General features: G+C 42.9%; 1 protein-coding gene across 1 annotated transcript in view; it reads right to left on the bottom strand.

Moving 5' to 3' along the window:
• Positions 1–19,903, bottom strand: part of cdc40 (cell division cycle 40 homolog (S. cerevisiae)) — an 88,692-nt gene that overhangs the window by 11,328 nt on the left and 57,461 nt on the right. Inside the window, exons 10-12 of the mRNA XM_060914072.1 lie at positions 6,069–6,170; positions 3,483–3,598; positions 2,909–3,042 (exon numbers count right to left, since the gene is read on the bottom strand). Coding sequence (XP_060770055.1) covers positions 2,909–3,042; positions 3,483–3,598; positions 6,069–6,170 — 352 coding nt within the window. The remainder of the gene's footprint in view (positions 1–2,908; positions 3,043–3,482; positions 3,599–6,068; positions 6,171–19,903) is intronic.

Here is a 19,903-nt window from a genome sequence, read left to right as displayed (position 1 = left end):
GTATCTTTGCGCAGTGGGTATAATCATCAGCTCCACCTGTAGCTCACTTTCAGGAAGTGTGTTTTTTTTTAAAATAATTTCCTATTAAATAAATTTACATATTGGCCTTAGATACCATTTTGTAATTTTACAGGGTTTAAAAAAATAAATTTAACACCCCCCCCCCATCTTTCTGGACATCCCCATTTAAACGGCTCACTTCGACACCATTTAGTTTGGTGTCCGTAATTCCGTATAATATACATGCAATGCCCTCTAGTGTTCAATGCGAGAAAATTCATTTGTTTACAGATGGATTGAAACACCACAGGATCACAGGTAGCCAAAGAAAATGTACACTGTTAACAAGTAAATAAATCATTGCAGTAAATGTGCAAAATAATAAATCTGTATCATATTACACATTTTAAGACAACCAGTAACTAAAATGCACACTGCAGAAGCTTAATGATCGATGGAAGACGCAATGTCTAAAGTACTGTCTGGTAATCCCCCCCTAAACATGTTAGCCTCATTGGCATCAGAAGACAAGTTTGGATCAGCATCTTTGATTTGGCATGTCCCACTGATTGGACTCAGATGAGTATGCCTGGATGGTGACTCTCAATCCATGGCTCTGAAAGTGTCTTTTCACACAGTGCTGGTTATGGTAATATACACATTGCCATCTTATTTCGATTTTCTTTACACCTTTAAAGCAAATATCTTTAAGCAAAGTGATCTCAAAGAGTTAAAGCACCTTTTCCCCAGCATGCTCTTTTGCAGTTGACTGTAAAAGTAACAGACTAGATGGTACATTTAGCTGCTTTCTTTCAGTGGCGGTTCTAGACCAAAATTACTAGGGGGGCCGAGGTGGGGCCAGTGTTTTTTCAGGGGGGCACATATGGACAAAACATGGCAATATTTAAGTGTTCAAAATGTTTTGTTTAGTTTATTTAAAACCAAAACAACATACATTGAGCATAAATACAATATTGATATTGATAAATCAATAGCCTAAACATAAAATAAATTGTGCTCAATAAATCTTAAAACCATGTTTCTCTTTTTTGTAAAATAAGATTTCTATTTTTGCATACAATGAACCTTTTCTTCAGATGTGGCTGCACTGGAGTGTCGTCCAAGCACTTGCTGATATCTGGAGAAAGATGAATATAGTAAATGAGAGTGCGACTGAGAACAACATTTATTTATCATTATTCATTTATTTATCATTATTCATTTATTCATTTATTATTATATCTTATTTTTATTTTATATTTATTAATTATTATTCAGACTTCACACTTTCAGGGGAGGCTATATGAATTGTAGGCCGACACTAGCCTGGGAAATCCCATGCTGCTTTGCACAATCATTCCGATCTGAAAAGACAGCATGGAAACTATGGTCTAAAGGCTTGCCTGAGTTAGGGAGCCAATCAGAGAGTGGGGAGGGGTGGAAAGACGGTGACGCGTCCTACTCGACAAACGGAAGCTTGTAGTTTATTTGGGACTGTCTACGGATCACATTTAACATGGCGGCGACCGATACGAACCAAACTTTCGATCAAGCTTTAGACACTGTTCTGAATAGTTTAGAGCGAAAGTTTGTTTTAAAAAAAGAACAGCGTTTAGCGTTACAGTCTTTCTTCGCCTCTTCGTCTTCTTCGTCGCTCTAACTACGTCACCGGGTACAACTGCCATGATTGGCCATGGGCTACGTATACACCAAATGATAGACATTCGCAACGTCCAATAAACGGCCGTTGACAATCGTAAACCACACCTCCCCTACGAGAAATTCAATAGGCGGATTCCAGACCATATTTCACTTGTGATATGGTCTGGTGTTAACCAGACTAGGCCGACACCGCTCACACACACACACACACACACACACACACACACACATTTGTTCAACATTACAAACCTGATGGTGCTGTACTTGATATGCATGGTGAATCTGGTTGTCCCAATGACTCGTTGGGTTGTCCCTCATTCTGTCCCTCAATCTGATCCTGAATGTCTTCATCCTCACTCTCAGATTGCCTTTCAGATGCCTCACTTTCCACCTCTCCAACCACCACCTCTGGCTCTCTCTCCTCTTTCATAATCTTCATCTTCCTTACTCTTTCTATGTTGCTTTTTGCCAACAGGGGCAAAAAAAGGACATAATGTCCTTCTTGCTCCTTTTCATGATGATAGCCTACAGTAGGCCTATACTAAAAAGTAAACGGAGAGGAATGTAGCCTCTACATATCACAAGGCCATTCAAGTTTTACAAGAAGGTTAAACACTGTCGGTTATTTTACCCATTTCCCAAAAATATTAAGTTAGGCTACTTATTGCTGTGCAACGCACTTTTAAGAAAGCGCAATAAAACAGATTTATTATTGTAGTGAACAACAACAGTAAAACACGGATATGTGCAAACACTGACGTTACAAAATTGAATAATTTTTCTTACCTTCGCCTCTTTGCAGTAGCCTAGTCCTTGCAGGGCTGCAGCTGTTATCTCTCACGTCCGAAGTTTACAATTCGCGCTGCTGCTGGTCTTTCTGCTGCAGGTAACAGTGTGCGTGTAGCACTTTAAGGAGTCCGTGTAGAACACTCCGTCATGTCAGTTCCGATCTTTGAGCCAGCGCACGTCGAAATTAATAAAGCTTATTATCTGTTCAGCACAGGGGCCACAACAGGGGCCAGGAGCAATTTTACAGGGGCACTGGCCCCCCCGGCCCCCGTTTAAAACCGCCTATGCTTTCTTTCCCCTCAATGTTTGCCTCACTGTTTTTTTCCACTGACTCTGACTAATCACTAACTGACTAATTTCTACTATAGTTTTATTTTTTAAACCACATAACTGCCTACACTAACTATTGTGCAATACTGCAGAGCAGTTTTCTACTGACGCTGTAATCTGCACTCACCATTCCCACACACGCAGACTCTTATCGTCGGATGTACTGACAAAGCGGCGGTTCTCGTCCACAAATGTGATCGTGTTGACGGCTCCCAGGTGACGATCATATTCCTGAACCACCTCCCCGGAGCGAATGTCCCACTGAGAGGGAAAGAGATGAGAAACACAGGTTGTTCTCTCATACACAGAGACAAGCGGATAGCTCATAAAAATAACTTTTTCCTCTCCATTAGTTATGGACAGACTTGTGTAGAGAAAGACTCCTAGAGAAAAGAGTTAGAGGTCAGTGATGTCTCAGTTGAGCTCATTTGCTCTTGGTACATTTATGGATGAAGTACTAAGGTTGTTTTTTTTGTTCCTGCTGGTCTTGTGGTTTATGGGCTCTGCAAGCCCCATGTGACTTAATCTACACTTCAATACACTTCTCTCGTTATGGAGGGAATCACAGAGTGTGAAATAAGGTCTTGTCTTAAGATTTACTGAGGGAGCTAACACCGTAGGCTTGTGTGTGCACAATATAACAAAGCTGGAAGTTAAGGACACCGATAGGCAATATTACTGCCTCTTACATGCACACTAACCTGCACGATCTTCTTGTCCGACATGCCGGCTACAAACAGGTTTTGCTTGTCTTCATCTGGGTTGAACTTCACACAGTAGGGCACTTTTCTGTTAGTGAACCTTGAGATGCACTGACCTGAAAAAAGGAAATTGACGTTTAGGCTTCTACATGTTTGATCTAGTTCCAGTATCTAATACTAATCCAGGAATGTCCCCGAGTGGGTTTGGCTCCTCCTGCTGGCGGAGAGCAGAGAGCAGGACAATAGACCCCTGGCACGTGTCACACATCACGTGATAAACTTCACCTGAGGTACAGGCAGACACTGTCTTTCATGTAAGCAAATCTTAATCTATCTTAAATATGGTTCATTTTTGCGCTGTTTTTGGTTGTTCAAATCTTTCAAACAGAGAAAAAGATAAAAAGGTATTACCGTCTCCTCACTATCAAGAAAAAGGTTAAAGAAGCAAATGCTTCAAGAACAATGAAATGAGTTGTTAAAGAGAATAGATGACTTGCAACCATGTGATCAAAATGTGCTACATCATGAGCATCCGCCATGATGGTGGACATACAAAGCATCTAGGATGGCAGCTGCTGAAAGTGTGTCTGTAAACAATGCTGAATTTTAACAGTATTACCACGATTTGAACAATCCAGCGAAGATGGATGTGTGTAGTTCTCACCCATATTATTTTTTAAAAAGTCATGCTTTTCTGAAGATGCTTCTACCGACCATCGAGTATGAATACAGGTTATTTCATCAGTTATTTTATATTTCAGGTATTTGTTTGTTTGAAAACAAAGGAGGAATTCTCAATGGAATTTGACCAAAGCAAAACACATTTTTGTAAAGCAAATGAGTGCCATACTATGGATCATATTAAATCTTTAGGCGCCGAGCAGCACTCTCGCCAGGGGCTTCGTTTGCGAATCCTGGGCCGAGGCACTGTCCTACTGACCTGAGGTGGTGCTCTTTCCCAGGGGGAAGCTTAGAGGGATGTGCCAGTCAAATTTGGCTTCGTTGGGAGTTCCGTTGGCAGAGAGTTATTAATTTTTTAAAGCCAGGTGGATTATGTTAAATATTTAGGCACCGAGCAGCGCTCTCGCGGGCTTTCATTTGCGAACATGGGAATAGCTGAAATATACAATAAATTGATAGTGTGCATAAAAAAGGCTTTAGACAAAATGTCTTAACTATTGGATGAAATGGTCATTGGACGAAGTGTCCTGATCCCCTCATCTCCTCTCTGAAGCCTCAGAGTTTCCTCTTTCCGAATCACAGACAAAATTCTAAAAAAATCGAAATGTGCCATGGTCACAAGTACTGTTGTGACCACAATCATACACAGCACAAAGATATGGCATAGCTAAAAGAACCCTTCAAGCAGTGGAAAAACAAAGAGAGGTGCGCACACGTGACTATGTTTTGTATGGAATGTCGCTTGACCCCGCATTTGTATATCCACCAACATGGCCAACATCCGGGTTTCTATTTTGCCTTGACATCACTTGCAAGTCAAGGATACGACAAGAGGAGCCAAGCCTGAAAACTCCAGAGAAGTTTACGAATACCTGCATTTGTAGCGATCATTTTATTCCAGGTAAGAACTTATATTTTTTTTTAAAAATAGAAAAAGTCATAAGTGAGTATAGAAGAGTTTGCTTAAGAATCTAATTTTATTTCTGCTCGCATTTGAATTAGCGTCTTCATTAAAAATGTTTGATTATCTTACAGATGAACCAACTTCCATGTGGTTCAGAGTGTGAAGCTTTGCTTCTGTTATCAAAGGAAGCCAGTCCTGTGCAAAATGTCACCATGCAGCCAGAGTGTAGTAATGAACCTACAGTTCGAGAGTGTTCTACACAAACAGACCGAACTTTACAACAACTGCACGCATGTAAAATGGAAATAAATTGACTAAGGCAGGAACATCTATTTTGGATAAAATTGTTACTGTCCGTTGCACACTTATCAACCTGTGCGACTTGGTTGTGCCTTTTGAATAGAGACTAAATGAAGAGGGAAATGAACATAGACTGTTTATTGAAATTATTATTGCAAAGGTGATTAATATATGACTACAGCTACAATTGGAATGTGCCGATTCTGTTAGTGTTTGTGCCATCTTGCTTTTGTAGATTTTTAACTGGTCTTCCATGTAGGGACTCTTCGAAAAAAGAAAGTACATTCCAACATCTATGTAGGTAATGCTAGGCCACATAATCACTCCAATAGTTTTGAGGAATTCTGTACAGATCATTACCACCAATAAACTAATTTCCATGTATATCTATCCTCCGCTTCTTTCTGACTACGATTATCTAAGTAATCCGGTAGTAGAGCTTTTATAGCTGTAGTTTTCTTCAGACAACAGCAACAGACGTCAGACATCTTCATTTGGCTTCAGTATGTAAACAAAGTTTGCTTGTCCCCTAGGACAAGGGTAGCAACAGTTGCTAACATAAATGTAATGTCAGCGCAAGGGGTCTATACACAACACACATTCAATGCTCCACAACACTTAACTGATTAATCCATCATCTAAAATCTCTGAAAAGCTTAACACAAACTCTGAGCATATGTTTAAAAAAAAAAATTCCTCACCAGTCTCCGTGTCCCACAGTTTGAGATAGCGATCGTATGCAGCACTGAGAAACTGAGTACCAGTGTTGTTGAAACAGATATCACGCACTGCTTTACTGTGACCTACAGAAGATAGGAACGGCAGGAGTTAATGATCTGCATTAGCAGGGATATTTAAATTAATTATTTTAAAAAGTAGAACAAGACCGTACTCTTGTTCTCTTTTTCAACGTGACAAAAAAATGATTTAAGATCCAAAACCTCTCACTGGTAACCAGCACCATAACATTAAACCATTTCACATACAGATTTGTCGGTAAAGAGATTAATTTAAATTTTACATTCATGGAAGAAGTCTCTGGTTTCGGTGCTTTGTTTTATGATCACAGTCTTCAGAACAGAAAATATCATGTAAAATCAGTGTAATTTGTCTCACAAACTTTAGATGTAATTAAAAATTGATTTTAAAAAAACTGACATGTAATTGATAAATAAATTAAATTTGCAATTCTTGGAAAACTGCTATTGTATATGAGGATTAAGACTTTGAGACTTGCTTTTTGAGGTGCTAAGAGCACTCCAATTCACTTCACAGAACACCAACATTAATTAGTTTGCTAATACCATGTTTTACTCTTGTATAATCATATACCGTATCACTGATATTGCACTAATGCAATATTAAAATTCAACTCGAGCACTAGCGCATGATTGGCTAGTGCTCGAGTTGAATTTCAACCACTTCTCGGCCTGTTCCAATTATAACTGGCCTAAATATGAGCCACTGTTTTTAGAATCCACTTTAATGCGTGCGTCATCATAAACAGAACGTGAAGTGGAAAATGCTATTTGCCCCCTTCTGCATTCATGAACTCTCAGACACATGATTGGCTAGTGGTGCTTTGATTGACAGGGGACAGAAACAACCCAGACAGCGCTGAATATCAATCAGATAACTTTTATAGAACACTAGCTCTCACTGTTTCTGCTGAAGCATTCAGCAAAATTTCCTATCAGCTAGTTTTAATGTTATGCTTCACGGGTGCATTGTCAGGATTCAAACTTCTGACTGACTGAATGCTTTCCTGCTACGTCATGTGGACACTATTTTTGCTTTGCTTTTTATGCTTCAGTACACCAGTTGAGGAAAATAATTTTAAAAGGTTATGGAAAACAATTAGCTAATCTAAATCATTATTTAATATTTAAAACAAGCAACCAATTGGTGATGTTAATAATATTAGGCATATCAGACGCTCACTGGTCAAGCTGTGAAAACTGTGCATGCAGACGCTCATCTAAGTTTCCAAATCTCTCAATGCTTCACTCTTGAATATTTTCTATCATGAATACTATCTAAAAAGCTTATAATCTGCTTTCCAAAGAAATCTCTCGTTAAGATCGGTTCAGCATTTTGGGAGTAACAACAGGTTGAACTTGGTACAACAGAGTGCACTCTCTGCTCGTGTGACGTCAGGAAACTGCCGGTGCTTTTCGAGTCACAGGAAAGTGGTCAGGCTCTCTCTCTTCTGATCAGTTTCCGACTGGATTACTCATGAATATCAAATCAGATAACTTTTATAAAACACGCTAGCTCTCACTGTTTCTGATGAAGCATTCAGCAAAATTTTCCGTCAGCTAGTTTTGATGTTATGCTTTACCTACTTATTTTTTCAAATCAAAACAAATTCATGTAAATAAATAACTATTTTAGAATATAACTGTAGTTGTTTTGATGAAAAATACTGAGATAATAGTGGTCAGAATTATTTTATATATTTAAAAAAAAAAAAGGGGGCGGAAACACGAGTGTCAGTGTCAATTCAATTAATTGGAATTGTTTATTGGATGTGGCTCACAGTTTTTTCAAGGTTAGCCTTGAAAGCTGTGAATATCATTTATATTCTTTAATATACACACTAGTAGACCCTACTTTTGAGGCGCCTGTCAGGTTGGACAGGGACATTACATCTATGGGGAAATCTCAGGGTGGTGGCATGTGCGTATATATAAACCAGTGATGGTGTAACAACATCACCGTCAGGGAGTCAATATGCACAGTGGACATCGAATTGTCTGTCTCTATTCGCCCGTTCTATCTCCCAAGAGAATTCCCCCAGATATTTGTGACTGTGGTATACATACACCCCAAAGCAAACACACAAACTGCTGCTAATACTATTCACAAGGTGATTCAAAGACTTCAGTCTCTTTCTCTGGATGGGAGATTTTAATAACTGTAAATTGAGCAAAAGTCTCAACCTTTATCATCAATACATCACATGCCCAACAAGGAAAAATAAGACTTTGGATCTGTGCTATGGCTCAATAAAGGAGGCTTACAAGGCCTCCCCTCGGCCCCCTCTCGGTTCCTCTGATCACTGCGCTCTCTCTCTTGCTCCTGTGTATAGACCTGTGTTAAAGAGGGATAAAGTAAAAACTAGAGAGATCAAGGTCTGGAATGACGAGACTGTTTCCCAATTGCAGGGCTGTTTTGATTGACTGTTTTTACAGACTCTGCTTTGAATATTGATGAACTCACTGACACTGTATGCTGCTATACAGTGGTGGGCAAAAGTTTACATACCCCAACAGAATGTTTCGTTTCTTGCCTATTTCTAAGAGAAATTGATAATACACAAAAACCTTTATTTCACTTGTGGTTAATGGTTGGCTGAAGCCATTTATTGTCAAGAAAATGTCAAGAAAATGTTAACTCTTTTTAAACCATTATGACAACAAAAAAAACTACACAAATGACCCTGATCAAAAGTTTACATACCCCGATTCTTAATACTGTGTATTTCCCCCTTTAACATCAATAACAGCTTGAAGTCTTTTGTGATAGTTGTCAATGAGTCTATCTTTTCAGATGGTAAAGCTGCCCATTCTTCTTGGTAAAAAGCCTCCAGTTCCTGTAAAGTCTGGGGCTGTCTTGCATGGACTGCACGTTTGAGGTCTCCCCAGAGTGGCTCAATAATGTTGAGGTCAGGAGACTGAGATGGCCACTCTAAGACCTTCACTTTATGCTGTTGTAGCCACTGACAAGTTGATTTGGCCTTGTGTTTTGGATCATTGTCGTGCTGGAATGTCCAAGTTCGTCCTATGCGCAGCTTCCGGGCTGAGGCGTGTAGATTTTCCTCCAGTATTTTTTGATAAGTGACTGCATTCATCCTGCCATCAACTCTTACCAAATTTCCAGTGCCTTTGTAGTTCACACATCCCCAAAACATCAGAGATCCACCACCATGTTTCACTGTGGGCATGGTGTACTTTTCATCATAGGCCTTGTTGATTCCTCGCCAGATGTAGCGTTTAGTGTTGTGCCCAAAAAGTTCAATTTTGGTCTCATCACTCCACACAACTTTTTGCCAGAAGGTTTGGGGTGTGTCTCTGTGCAGTCTGGCATATCGTAGACGGGCTTCTTTGGGGCATTTGCGTAGAAGGGGCTTTCTTCTGGCAACTCTCCCATGCAGCCCATTTCTTCTCAAGAGTCTCCTAATTGTACTCTTTGAAACATCCACATCAACTTGTTTCAGAGAATCTCGAAGTTCACCAGATGTTATTTGGGGCTTCTTCTTTACATCACGCACAATTCTTCTAGCAGTGGTGGGTGAAATTTTTCTTGGTCTACCTGAACGGGCTTTGGTGTCTACAGAGCCCCTGACTTTCCACTTCTTGATTATTGTTTGAACAGTGCTGACTGACATTTTTAATTGCTTTGATATTTTCTTATATCCCTTCCCTGATTTATAAAGTTCAACTACCTTTTCAGCTTTATGGGGTGTTTTCTGATATTTTTGGAATGTCCTTAGAACAGGGAAGGGTTCCAAAGGTTTGGAAGGAGTCTATTATTGTCCCAGTGCCAAAAGGCAGCAATACAGAGGGTTTAAATGACTTTGGACCAGTGGCACTGACCTCACTGGTAATGAAGTCATTTGAAAAGATTGAAATGGTTGCTGTTGTTGAGGGTGGGTGAGGCTCTGGACCCCATGCAGTTTACATATAGGGCCAATAGGGGGGTGGAGGATGCGGCAGACGCAGCGTCCGGCTGGTGAAGCTGAAATTTCATCTGGCACGCTCTTCGTCCGGACAGGATATGGGTTATTCCCTCCTTCTGCGGTGCCCCGGTGCTTCCTGGACCCAATCGACACCTACCTGGTACCTGTTGCCGGCGTTTTTGATGGACTCCAGCCCCGACGCCACTGCCCTCTTCGGCTGTCTCAGCGCAGGGTAAACCACCAGCTCCTGAGGACGCTGCCCCGGGCTCCCCGATCCACAGGCTCCAGCTCTCACCAGGATTGGCTTGGTAAACGCTAGATCCCTGGCGAACAAAACTTTCCTCTGGAGGGATTTCTTCAGCTCCCGTGACCTGGATTTCCTCTGTGTGACAGAGACCTGGATCGGTGCCGGTGAGTGCAGCGCTCTGGTCGAACTTTTACCCGCTGACTGTTTTTACTTCAACTCCCCGCGGATGTCGGGTCGTGGAAGGGGAACGGCGGCAGTTTACAAAAACGATTTTAAATGTAAACAGCGCACCATCTCATCCCCACCCTCCAGCTTTGAGGTGACTTTATTTGAGATGGGTTGTTCCGACCTGGTGCTGTGCGCTGTCATCTACCGACCCCCCAAATACAACAAGGACTTTGTGAATGACTTTTCTGCTTTTCTGGCTGAAATTATGCCTAAGTATGACCGTGCCCTTTTTCTCGGGGACTTTAATATTCATGTGCGTTGTCCTGAAAAGCTGTTGGTGAAGGAGTTTTTAGGCCTTACTGAGTCATTTAATTTGGTGCAGTGTGTGTCTGGTCCCACACATGAACAAGGACACACATTAGATCTTGTCCTCTCTTATGGTCTATCTGTATGTAACTGTGACAGTGTGATTTCTAATCATATGCCTGTGTTGTGGGCGGCACGGTGGTGTAGTGGTTAGCGCCGTCGCCTCACAGCAAGAAGGTCCAGGTTCGAGCCCCATGGCCGGCGAGGGCCTTTCTGTGTGGAGTTTGCATGTTCTCCCCGTGTCCGCGTGGGTTTCCTCCGGGTGCTCCAGTTTCCCCCACAGTCCAAAGACATGCAGGTTAGGTTAACTGGTGACTCTAAATTGACCGTAGGTGTGAATGTGAGTGTGAATGGTTGTCTGTGTCTATGTGTCAGACCTGTGATGACCTGGTGTACCCCGCCTTTCGCCCGTAGTCAGCTGGGATAGGCTCCAGCTTGCCTGTGACCCTGTAGAACAGGATAAAGCGGCTAGAGATAATGAAATGCCTGTGTTGTTTGAAGTTGCCTTTTCCAGTGCTGAGGTTAAAACTGGCGCTCCTGTTCAGAAACGTCGGATTGTTAACTCTTGTACTGCTGGTCAGTTCTCTGTTGCTTTTGATCAGCTCTGTGACCGTCCTGCCTCTGTTAACACAGAGGAGCTCAGCTCCTGGTTTCATTCCTCCTGCTGTACCATACTGGACTTTGTGGCTCCAATAAAAACTGTGCAGTCCAAAACTAAATCTGAGCCATGGTTCAATGAGGAAACTCGCGCGGCTAGGCGGGAGTGCCGCAAAGCTGAGCGAAAGTGGAAGGAGGACAGGCTGGAGGGTTTCCTTCCAAATCCTAAAAAGCTGCTGGCGATGCTACCAGAACACCGTTAAGGAGACCAAAAGACAATACCTGTCAAATATCATTGAGTCCAATCGTCAAAACCCACGAGTGCAATTTAAGACCACTGACACTGTTCTTAATGCCCCACAGCCTGTCAGCGTGGAGGCATCTCCTGAAATGTGCAATAGCTTCCTCCACTTCTTTATTGATAAGGTTGCTACTGCTAGGGCTCTCATCTCAGCTCCTGCATCGGACCCCTCAGACTCTGCTCCTTGTTCTGTAGCTCTTGATAAGTTTGAGCCTGTGTCTCTGTCATTTTTAGAAGATCTGGTTGGCCATACTAAGCCTTCAGGTTCTCCCTGTGACGCTGTCTCTCCTCGTCTCTTTAAAGAGGTTTTTCCTAGTATAGGGCAGTCAGTTCTGGCTATCATAAACAGCAGTCTGTCTTCTGGTGTTGTCCCCCTGAGTTTTAAACATGCAGTAGTGCAACCACTACTTAAGAAACCTGGCCTTGATCGTAGTGTGCTGGCCAATTTCAGACCCATCTCTAAGCTGCCTTTTATTTCAAAAATTTTGGAGAAAGTTGTTCATGCTCAGTTGAAGTCAATTTTAGACGAGCATGGTGTCCTGGAGGTCTTTCAGTCCGGTTTTTAAAACTCTGCATAGCACAGAGTCAGCTCTATTAAGGGTTTTTAATGACATCCTCAAGGCTAATGACTCTGGTGACCATGTAATTCTTGTTCTGTTGGACCTAACTGCGGCCTTTGACACTGTGGACCACAACACCTTAGTGGCTCGGTTACACCGCCTAGTGGGTGTTCATTGTACTGCTCTGGAATGGTTAAAATCATATTTGGCTGACAGAAGCATGAGTGTAAGCCTTGGAAATTTGGAGTCCAGCTCTGCTCCACTGTTGTATGGGGTTCCACAGGGGTCCATTTTAGGGCCGCTGCTTTTTTCTTTGTATTTATTGCCCCTGGGCTCCATCCTGAGAAAGCATGACATCTCCTTTCATTGTTATGCAAACAATAGTTAGATATATGTGCCACTGAAGAAAAAAAAATGCTTTCTCCCTCACACCACTTCTGTCATGTCTCGAAGACATCAAGGCATGGATGGCCTTGAACTTTTTACATTTTAATGAAAATAAAACAGAAGTGATGGTGTTTGGCCCCAGCAGCTCTTGTGAATTCTCGGCCGTTGATTTGGGCCCTTTGGCAGACTATGTAAAGCCAACAGTTACAAACTTGGGTTTTAAGATGGACAGTGATTTTAAATTGGATCGGCAAATTAGTTCCGTAGTGAAGTCCAGCTTCTTTCAAATTAGGCAGCTGGCAAAGGTGAAGCCTTTCCTTGCACAAACGCACTTTGGAGACAGTAATCCACGCCTTCATAACATCTTGGCTGGATTACTGTAATGCACTTTATTTTGGAGCCAGCCAGTCCTCCCTCGCACGTCTCCAGCTGGTGCAAAATGCAGCTGCTCGCCTCCTAACTGGAGCACGTAAGAGGGAGCACATAACTCCTATCTTGGCCTCCCTCCACTGGCTGCCTGTGCATTTTAGAGTCCATTTTAAGATTCTTTGATTTGTTTTTAAGTCTTTAAATGGTCTCGCCCCCCCCACCTCTCTGAGCTCCTTCAACCCTACGCTCCTGTTCGGTGCCTCAGGTCAGCTGATCTGCTGCTCCTGGAGGTACCAAGGTCCAAAGGGAAGCTCAGGGGGACAGAGCTTTCTCCACTGCTGCTCCAAAATTATGGAATGAGCTACCATTGCACATTAGGCAAGCCTCTTCACTGTCCATTTTTAAAACCAGTCTTAAAACCCATTTTTACTCCTTGGCCTTTAACTCCACATGAGACACTGCTCTTGTTTTAGTGTTTTATGGTTTGCTTTTATTTATTGTTTCTAATTGTTTTTAAAAACAATGAAACAACTGTTCTACTGTGTTTTATTTATTTCATTGCGTTTAATTGTTTTATGTCTTTATATATATATATATATATATATATATATATATATATATATATATATATATATATGTATGTATGTATGTATGTATGTATGTGTGTGCGCGCGCACATACATACACACACAACCCCAATTCCAAAAAAGTTGGGACAAAGTACAAATTGTAAATAAAAATGGAATGCAACACATACACACACAACCCCGATTCCAAAAAAGTTGGGACAAAGTACAAATTGTAAATAAAAATGGAATGCAATAATTTACAAATCTCAAAAACTGATATTGTATTCACAATAGAACATAGACAACATATCAAATGTCGAAAGTGAGACATTTTGAAATTTCATGCCAAATATTGGCTCATTTGAAATTTCATGACAGCAACACATCTCAAAAAAGTTGGGACAGGGGCAATAAGAGGCTGGAAAAGTTAAAAGGTACAAAAAAGGAACAGCTGGAGGACCAAATTGCAACTCATTAGGTCAATTGGCAATAGGTCATTAACATGACTGGGTATAAAAAAAAAAAAGAGCATCTTGGAGTAGCAACGGCTCTCAGAAGTAAAGATGGGAAGAGGATCACCAATCCCCCTAATTCTGCGCCGACAAATAGTGGAGCAATATCAGGAAGGAGTTCGACAGTGTAAAATTGCAAAGAGTTTGAACATATCATCTACAGTGCATAATATCATCAAAAGATTCAGAGAATCTGGAAGAATCTCTGTGCGTAAGGGTCAAGGCCGGAAAACCATACTGGGTGCCCGTGATCTTCGGGCCCTTAGACGGCACTGCATCACATACAGGCATGCTTCTGTATTGGAAATCACAAAATGGGCTCAGGAATGTTTCCAGAGAACATTATCTGTGAACACAATTCACTGTGCCATCCGCCGTTGCCAGCTAAAACTCTGTAGTTCAAAGAAGCAGCCCTATCTAAACATGATCCAGAAGCGCAGACGTCTTCTCTGGGCCAAGGCTCATTTAAAATGGACTGTGGCAAAGTGAAAAACTGTTCTGTGGTCAGATGAATCAAAATTTGAAGTTCTTTATGGAAATCAGGGACGCCGTGTCATTCAGACTAAAGAGGAGAAGGACGACCCAAGTTGTTATCAGCGCTCAGTTCAGAAGCCTGCATCTCTGATGGCATGGGGTTGCATTAGTGTGTGTGGCATGGGCAGCTTACACATCTGGAAAGACACCATCAATGCTGAAAGGTATATCCAGGTTCTAGAGCAACTGTTGCTCTAGAACCTGGATATACCTTTCAGCATTGATGGTGTCTTTCCAGTATGTGGTTTGGCATTGTCATGTTGGAAAATGCAAGGTCTTCCCTGAAGGAGACGTCGTCTGGATGGGAGCATATGTTGCCAACATATGCTCCCATCCAGACGACGTCTCCTTCAGGGAAGACCTTGCATTTTCCAACATGACAATGCCAAACCACATACTGCATCAATTACAGCATCATGGCTGCGTAGAAGAAGGGTCCGGGTACTGAACTGGCCAGCCTGCAGTCCAGATCTTTCACCCAGAGAAAACAGTTGGCGCATCATAAAACTGAAGATACAACAAAAAAGACCTAAGACAAATCAAACTAGCATCCTACATTAGACAAGCAACTAGAGCAACTAGAATCCTACATTAGACAAGAATGGGTTAACATTCCTTTCCCTAAACTTGAGCAACTTGTCTCCTCAGTCCCCAGACGTTTACAGACTGTTGTAAACAGAAAAGGGGATGTCTCACAGTGGTAAACATGGCCTTATCCCAACTTTGAGATGTGTTGTCATGAAATTTAAAAATCACCTGATTCTTCTCTTTAAATGATACATTTTCTCAGTTTAAACATTTGATATGTCATCTATGTTCTATTCTGAATAAAATATGGAATTTTGAAACTTCCACTTCATTGCATTCTGTTTTTATTTAAAATTTGTACTTTGTCCCAACTTTTTTGGAATTGGAGTTGTATACAGTTATGTTCAAAATAATAGCAGTCCCTCAACCGTAGCAAGATGAATCACTGTTTTTGTTAAAATTTCAACCTTTACACCGCAAGCAAGTTTCTGGAGGGTATAGTAAAGGTATAGAAAACCAACAGACCCAACAGGCCTGCCGTGCATGCTACTGATTCTGTGAAATTGAATGATTAGCTGAAAGGGGTGTGTTAAAAAAAAATAGCAGTGGTGAGTTCAATTTGTGAAAAAAAAAAAAAGGTGTTAACAGGTGGTCCTTATTTAAGGATCAAGACAACTGACATTGCATATGCTGGCTGTCCTGCATTGGTCCTGAAAAACCAAGTAAAATGGGTCGTTCAAGACACTGTTCTGATGAAGAGCAGCTTTTAATCAAGAAATGGATAAAAGAGGGGGAAACCTACAAAGAAGTGCAGAAACTTATAGGCTGTTCAGCTAAAATGATATCAAACGCTTTAAAATGGCAGCCAAAACCAGAAAGACGAGGAAGAAAAAGAAAAACAAATTCTCGAATGGATCGGAGAATAACCAAACTGGCAAAGGCTCAGCCAATGATCAGCTCCAGGAGGATCAAAGAAGATCTAAACTTGTCTGTGAGTACTGGTACAATCAGACGACGTCTATGTGAAGCCAATCTACCAGCAAGAAGCCCCCGCAAAGTCCCATTGTTAAAGAAAAGACGTGCTGAAGCGGCTACAATTTGCCAAAGAACACATTGACTGGCCTGAAAAGAAATGGCGTAATATTTTGTGGACAGATGAAAGTAAGATTGTTCTTTTTGGGTCTAAGGGTCACAGACAGTTTGCCAGACGTCCTGCAAACACAGAATTCAAGCCACAGTACACAGTGAAGACTGTTAAGCATAGTGGTGCAAGCATCATGATATGGGGATGTTTTTCATACTATGGTGTTGGTCCTATTTACCGCATACCAGGGATCATGGATCAGTTTGAGTACATCAGGATACTGGAAGAAGTCATGTTGCCATATGCTGAAGAGGAAATGCCTTTGAAGTGGGTGTTTCAACAAGACAATGACCCCAAACACACTAGCAAGCAAGCAAAATCATGGTTCCAGACAAACAGCATCCAACTAATGGAGTGGCCAGCACAATCCCTGGACCTCAATCCCATAGAAAACTTGTGGGCTGACACAAAAAATGCTGTTCATGAGGCAAAAGCAAGAAATGCAGAGGAATTGTGGAACATAGTACAATTGACCTGGGCTGCAATACCTATTGACCGTTGCCAGAAGTTGGTCAACTCCATGCACCACAGATGCGAAGCAGTTATCAGAAACCATGGTTATGCAACAAAATATTAGTTTAGGATACTCAGCAAAGTTGAATTTTCAAGAATTTCTTAGTTTGTATGGTACATTTTTGAGTTTCCAAACAAAGATGTCAACACTGCTATTTTTTTGAACATTACATTTCTTGGCTTTCTGTGAAATATTATGAAATGTAATTACTTTTTCCAATTTTCTTGCTTTGAAATAGAATGTGTAGTATGCCCAATGCATTTGTGTTCATTAAAGTACAATTTATTTGAAGAATTTTGACATTTACTCGCCTTTTTAAAGACACTGCTATTATTTTGAGCACAACTGTATGTGTGTGTATTTTATATATATACACACACACACAGTTGTGCTCATAAGTTTACATACTCTGGCAGAATTTTTGCTTTCTTGGCCTTTTTTCAGAGAATAATGAATAACACAAACTTTTTTCCCCCACTCATGGTTAGTGGTTGGGTGAAGCCATTTATTGATAAACAACTGTGTTTTCTATTTTTAAATCATAATGACAACAAAAACATCCAAATGACCCTGATCAAAAGTTTACATACCCCAGTTCTTAATACCGTGTATTGCCCCCTCTAACATCAATGACAGCCTGAAGTCTTTTGTGGTAGTTGTGGATGAGGCTCTTTATTTTCTCAGATGGGAAAGCTGCCCATTCTTCTTGGCAAAAAGCCTCCAGTTCCTGTAAATTCCTGGGCTGTCTTGCATGAACTGCGCATTTGAGATCTCCCCAGAGTGGCTCGATGATATTGAGGTCAGGGGACTGAGATGGCCACTCCAGAACCTTCACTTTGTTCTGCTGTAGCCAATGACAGGTTGACTTGGCCTTGTGTTGTGGATCGTTGTCATGTTGGAACGTCCAAGTACGTCCCATGCGCAGCTTCCGGGCTGATGAGTGCAAATTTGCCTCCAGTATTTGCTGATAACGTGCTGCATTCATCTTTCCTTCAACTGTGGCCAAGTTTCCTGTGCCTTTGTAGCTCACACATCCCCAAAACATCAGCAATCCACCTCCATGCTTTACAGTAGGAATGGTGTTTCTTTCATCATTGGCCTTGTTGACACCTCTCCAAATGTAACGTTTATGTCTCGTCTCGTCTTCTTCCGCTTATCCAGGACCGGGTCGCGGAGGCAGCAGTCTAAGCATGGAAGCCCAAACTTCCCTTTCCCCAGACACCTCGGCCAGCTCCTCAGGAAGAACACCGAGGCGTTCCCAGGCCAGCCGAGAGACACAGTCCCTCCAGTGTGTCCTGGGTCTTCCCTGGGGCCTCCTCCCGGGGAGACATGCCTGGAACACCTCCCCAGGGAGGCGTCCAGGAGGCATCCGAAAAAGATGCCCGAGCCACCTCAGCTGGTTCCTCTCGATGTGGAGGAGCAGCGGCTCTACTCCAAGCTCCTCCCGAGTGACTGTGCTTCTCACCCTATCTCTAAGGGAGCGCCCAGCCACCCTGCGAAGGAAACTCATTTCAGCCGCTTGTATCCGCGATCTTGTTCTTTCTGTCATTACCCAAAGCTCATGACCATAGGTGAGAGTCGGAATGTAGATCGACCGGTAAATTGAGAGCTTCGCCTTTTGGCTCAGCTCCTTCTTCACCACGACGGACCGGTAAAGCGACCGCATCACTGCGGAGGCTGCACCGATCCGCCTGTCGATCTCACGCTCCATCCTTCCCTCACTCGTGAACAAGATCCCGAGATACTTAAACTCCTCCACTTGAGGCAGGACTTCTCCACCAACCTGGAGAGGGCAAGCCACCCTTTTCCGGTCGAGAACCATGGCCTCGGACTTGGAGGTGCTGATTCTCATCCCAGCCGCTTCACACTCGACTGCAAACCGCCCCAGTGCATGCTGAAGGTCCTGGTTTGAAGAAGCCAACAGGACAACATCATCCGCAAAAAGCAGAGATGAAATCCTGTGGTTCCCAAACAGGATTCCTTCCGGCCCCTGGCTGCGCCTAGAAATTCTGTCCATAAAAATTATGAACAGAACCGGTGACAAAGGGCAGCCCTGACGGAGTCCAACATGCACTGGGAACAGGTCTGACTTACTGCCGGCAATGCGAACCAGACTCCTGCTCCGTTCGTACAGGGACCGGACAGCCCTTAGCAAAGAGCCCCGAACCCCATACTCCCGAAGCACCCCCCACAGAATACCACGGGGGACACGGTCGAATGCCTTCTCCAGATCCACAAAGCACATGTGGACTGGTTGGGCAAACTCCCATGAACCCTCGAGCACCCTATGAAGGGTATAGAGCTGGTCCAGTGTTCCGCGACCAGGACGAAAACCGCATTGTTCCTCCTGGATCCGAGGTTCAACTATTGGTCGAATTCTCCTCTCCAGTACCCTGGAGTAAACTTTCCCTGGGAGGCTGAGAAGTGTGATTCCCCTATAATTGGAGCACACTCTCCGGTCCCCTTTCTTAAAAAGAGGGACCACCACCCCAGTCTGCCACTCCAGAGGCACTGTCCCCGACCGCCACGCGATGTTGCAGAGGCGTGTCAACCAAGACAGCCCCACAACATCCAGAGACTTGAGATACTCAGGGCGGATCTCATCCACCCCCGGTGCCTTGCCACCGAGGAGCTTGCAAACCACCTCAGTGACTTCGGCTTGGGTAATGGACAAGTCCACCTCTGAGTCATCAGCCTCAGTCTCCTCAGTGGAAGACATGATGGTGGGATTGAGGAGATCCTCAAAGTATTCCTTCCACCGCCCGACAATGTCCCCAGTCGAGGTCAACAGCTCCCCACCCGCACTGTAAACAGTGTTGGCAGAGTACTGCTTCCCCCTCCTGAGGCGCCGGACGGTTTGCCAGAATTTCTTCGAGGCCGACCAATAGTCCTTCTCCATGGCCTCCCCGAACTCCTCCCAGTTCCGAGTTTTTGCCTCCGCAACTGCCCGAGCTGCAGCACGCCTGGCCTGCCGATACCCGTCGGCTGCCTCAGGAGTCCCGGAGGTCAACATGGCCCGATAGGACTCCTTCTTCAGCTTGACGGCATCCCTTACTTCT

Source organism: Neoarius graeffei, chromosome 2, assembly GCF_027579695.1.
Source record: "Neoarius graeffei isolate fNeoGra1 chromosome 2, fNeoGra1.pri, whole genome shotgun sequence".
Lineage (NCBI taxonomy): Eukaryota > Metazoa > Chordata > Actinopteri > Siluriformes > Ariidae > Neoarius > Neoarius graeffei.
This window is presented reverse-complemented; position numbering and strand designations above follow the sequence as displayed.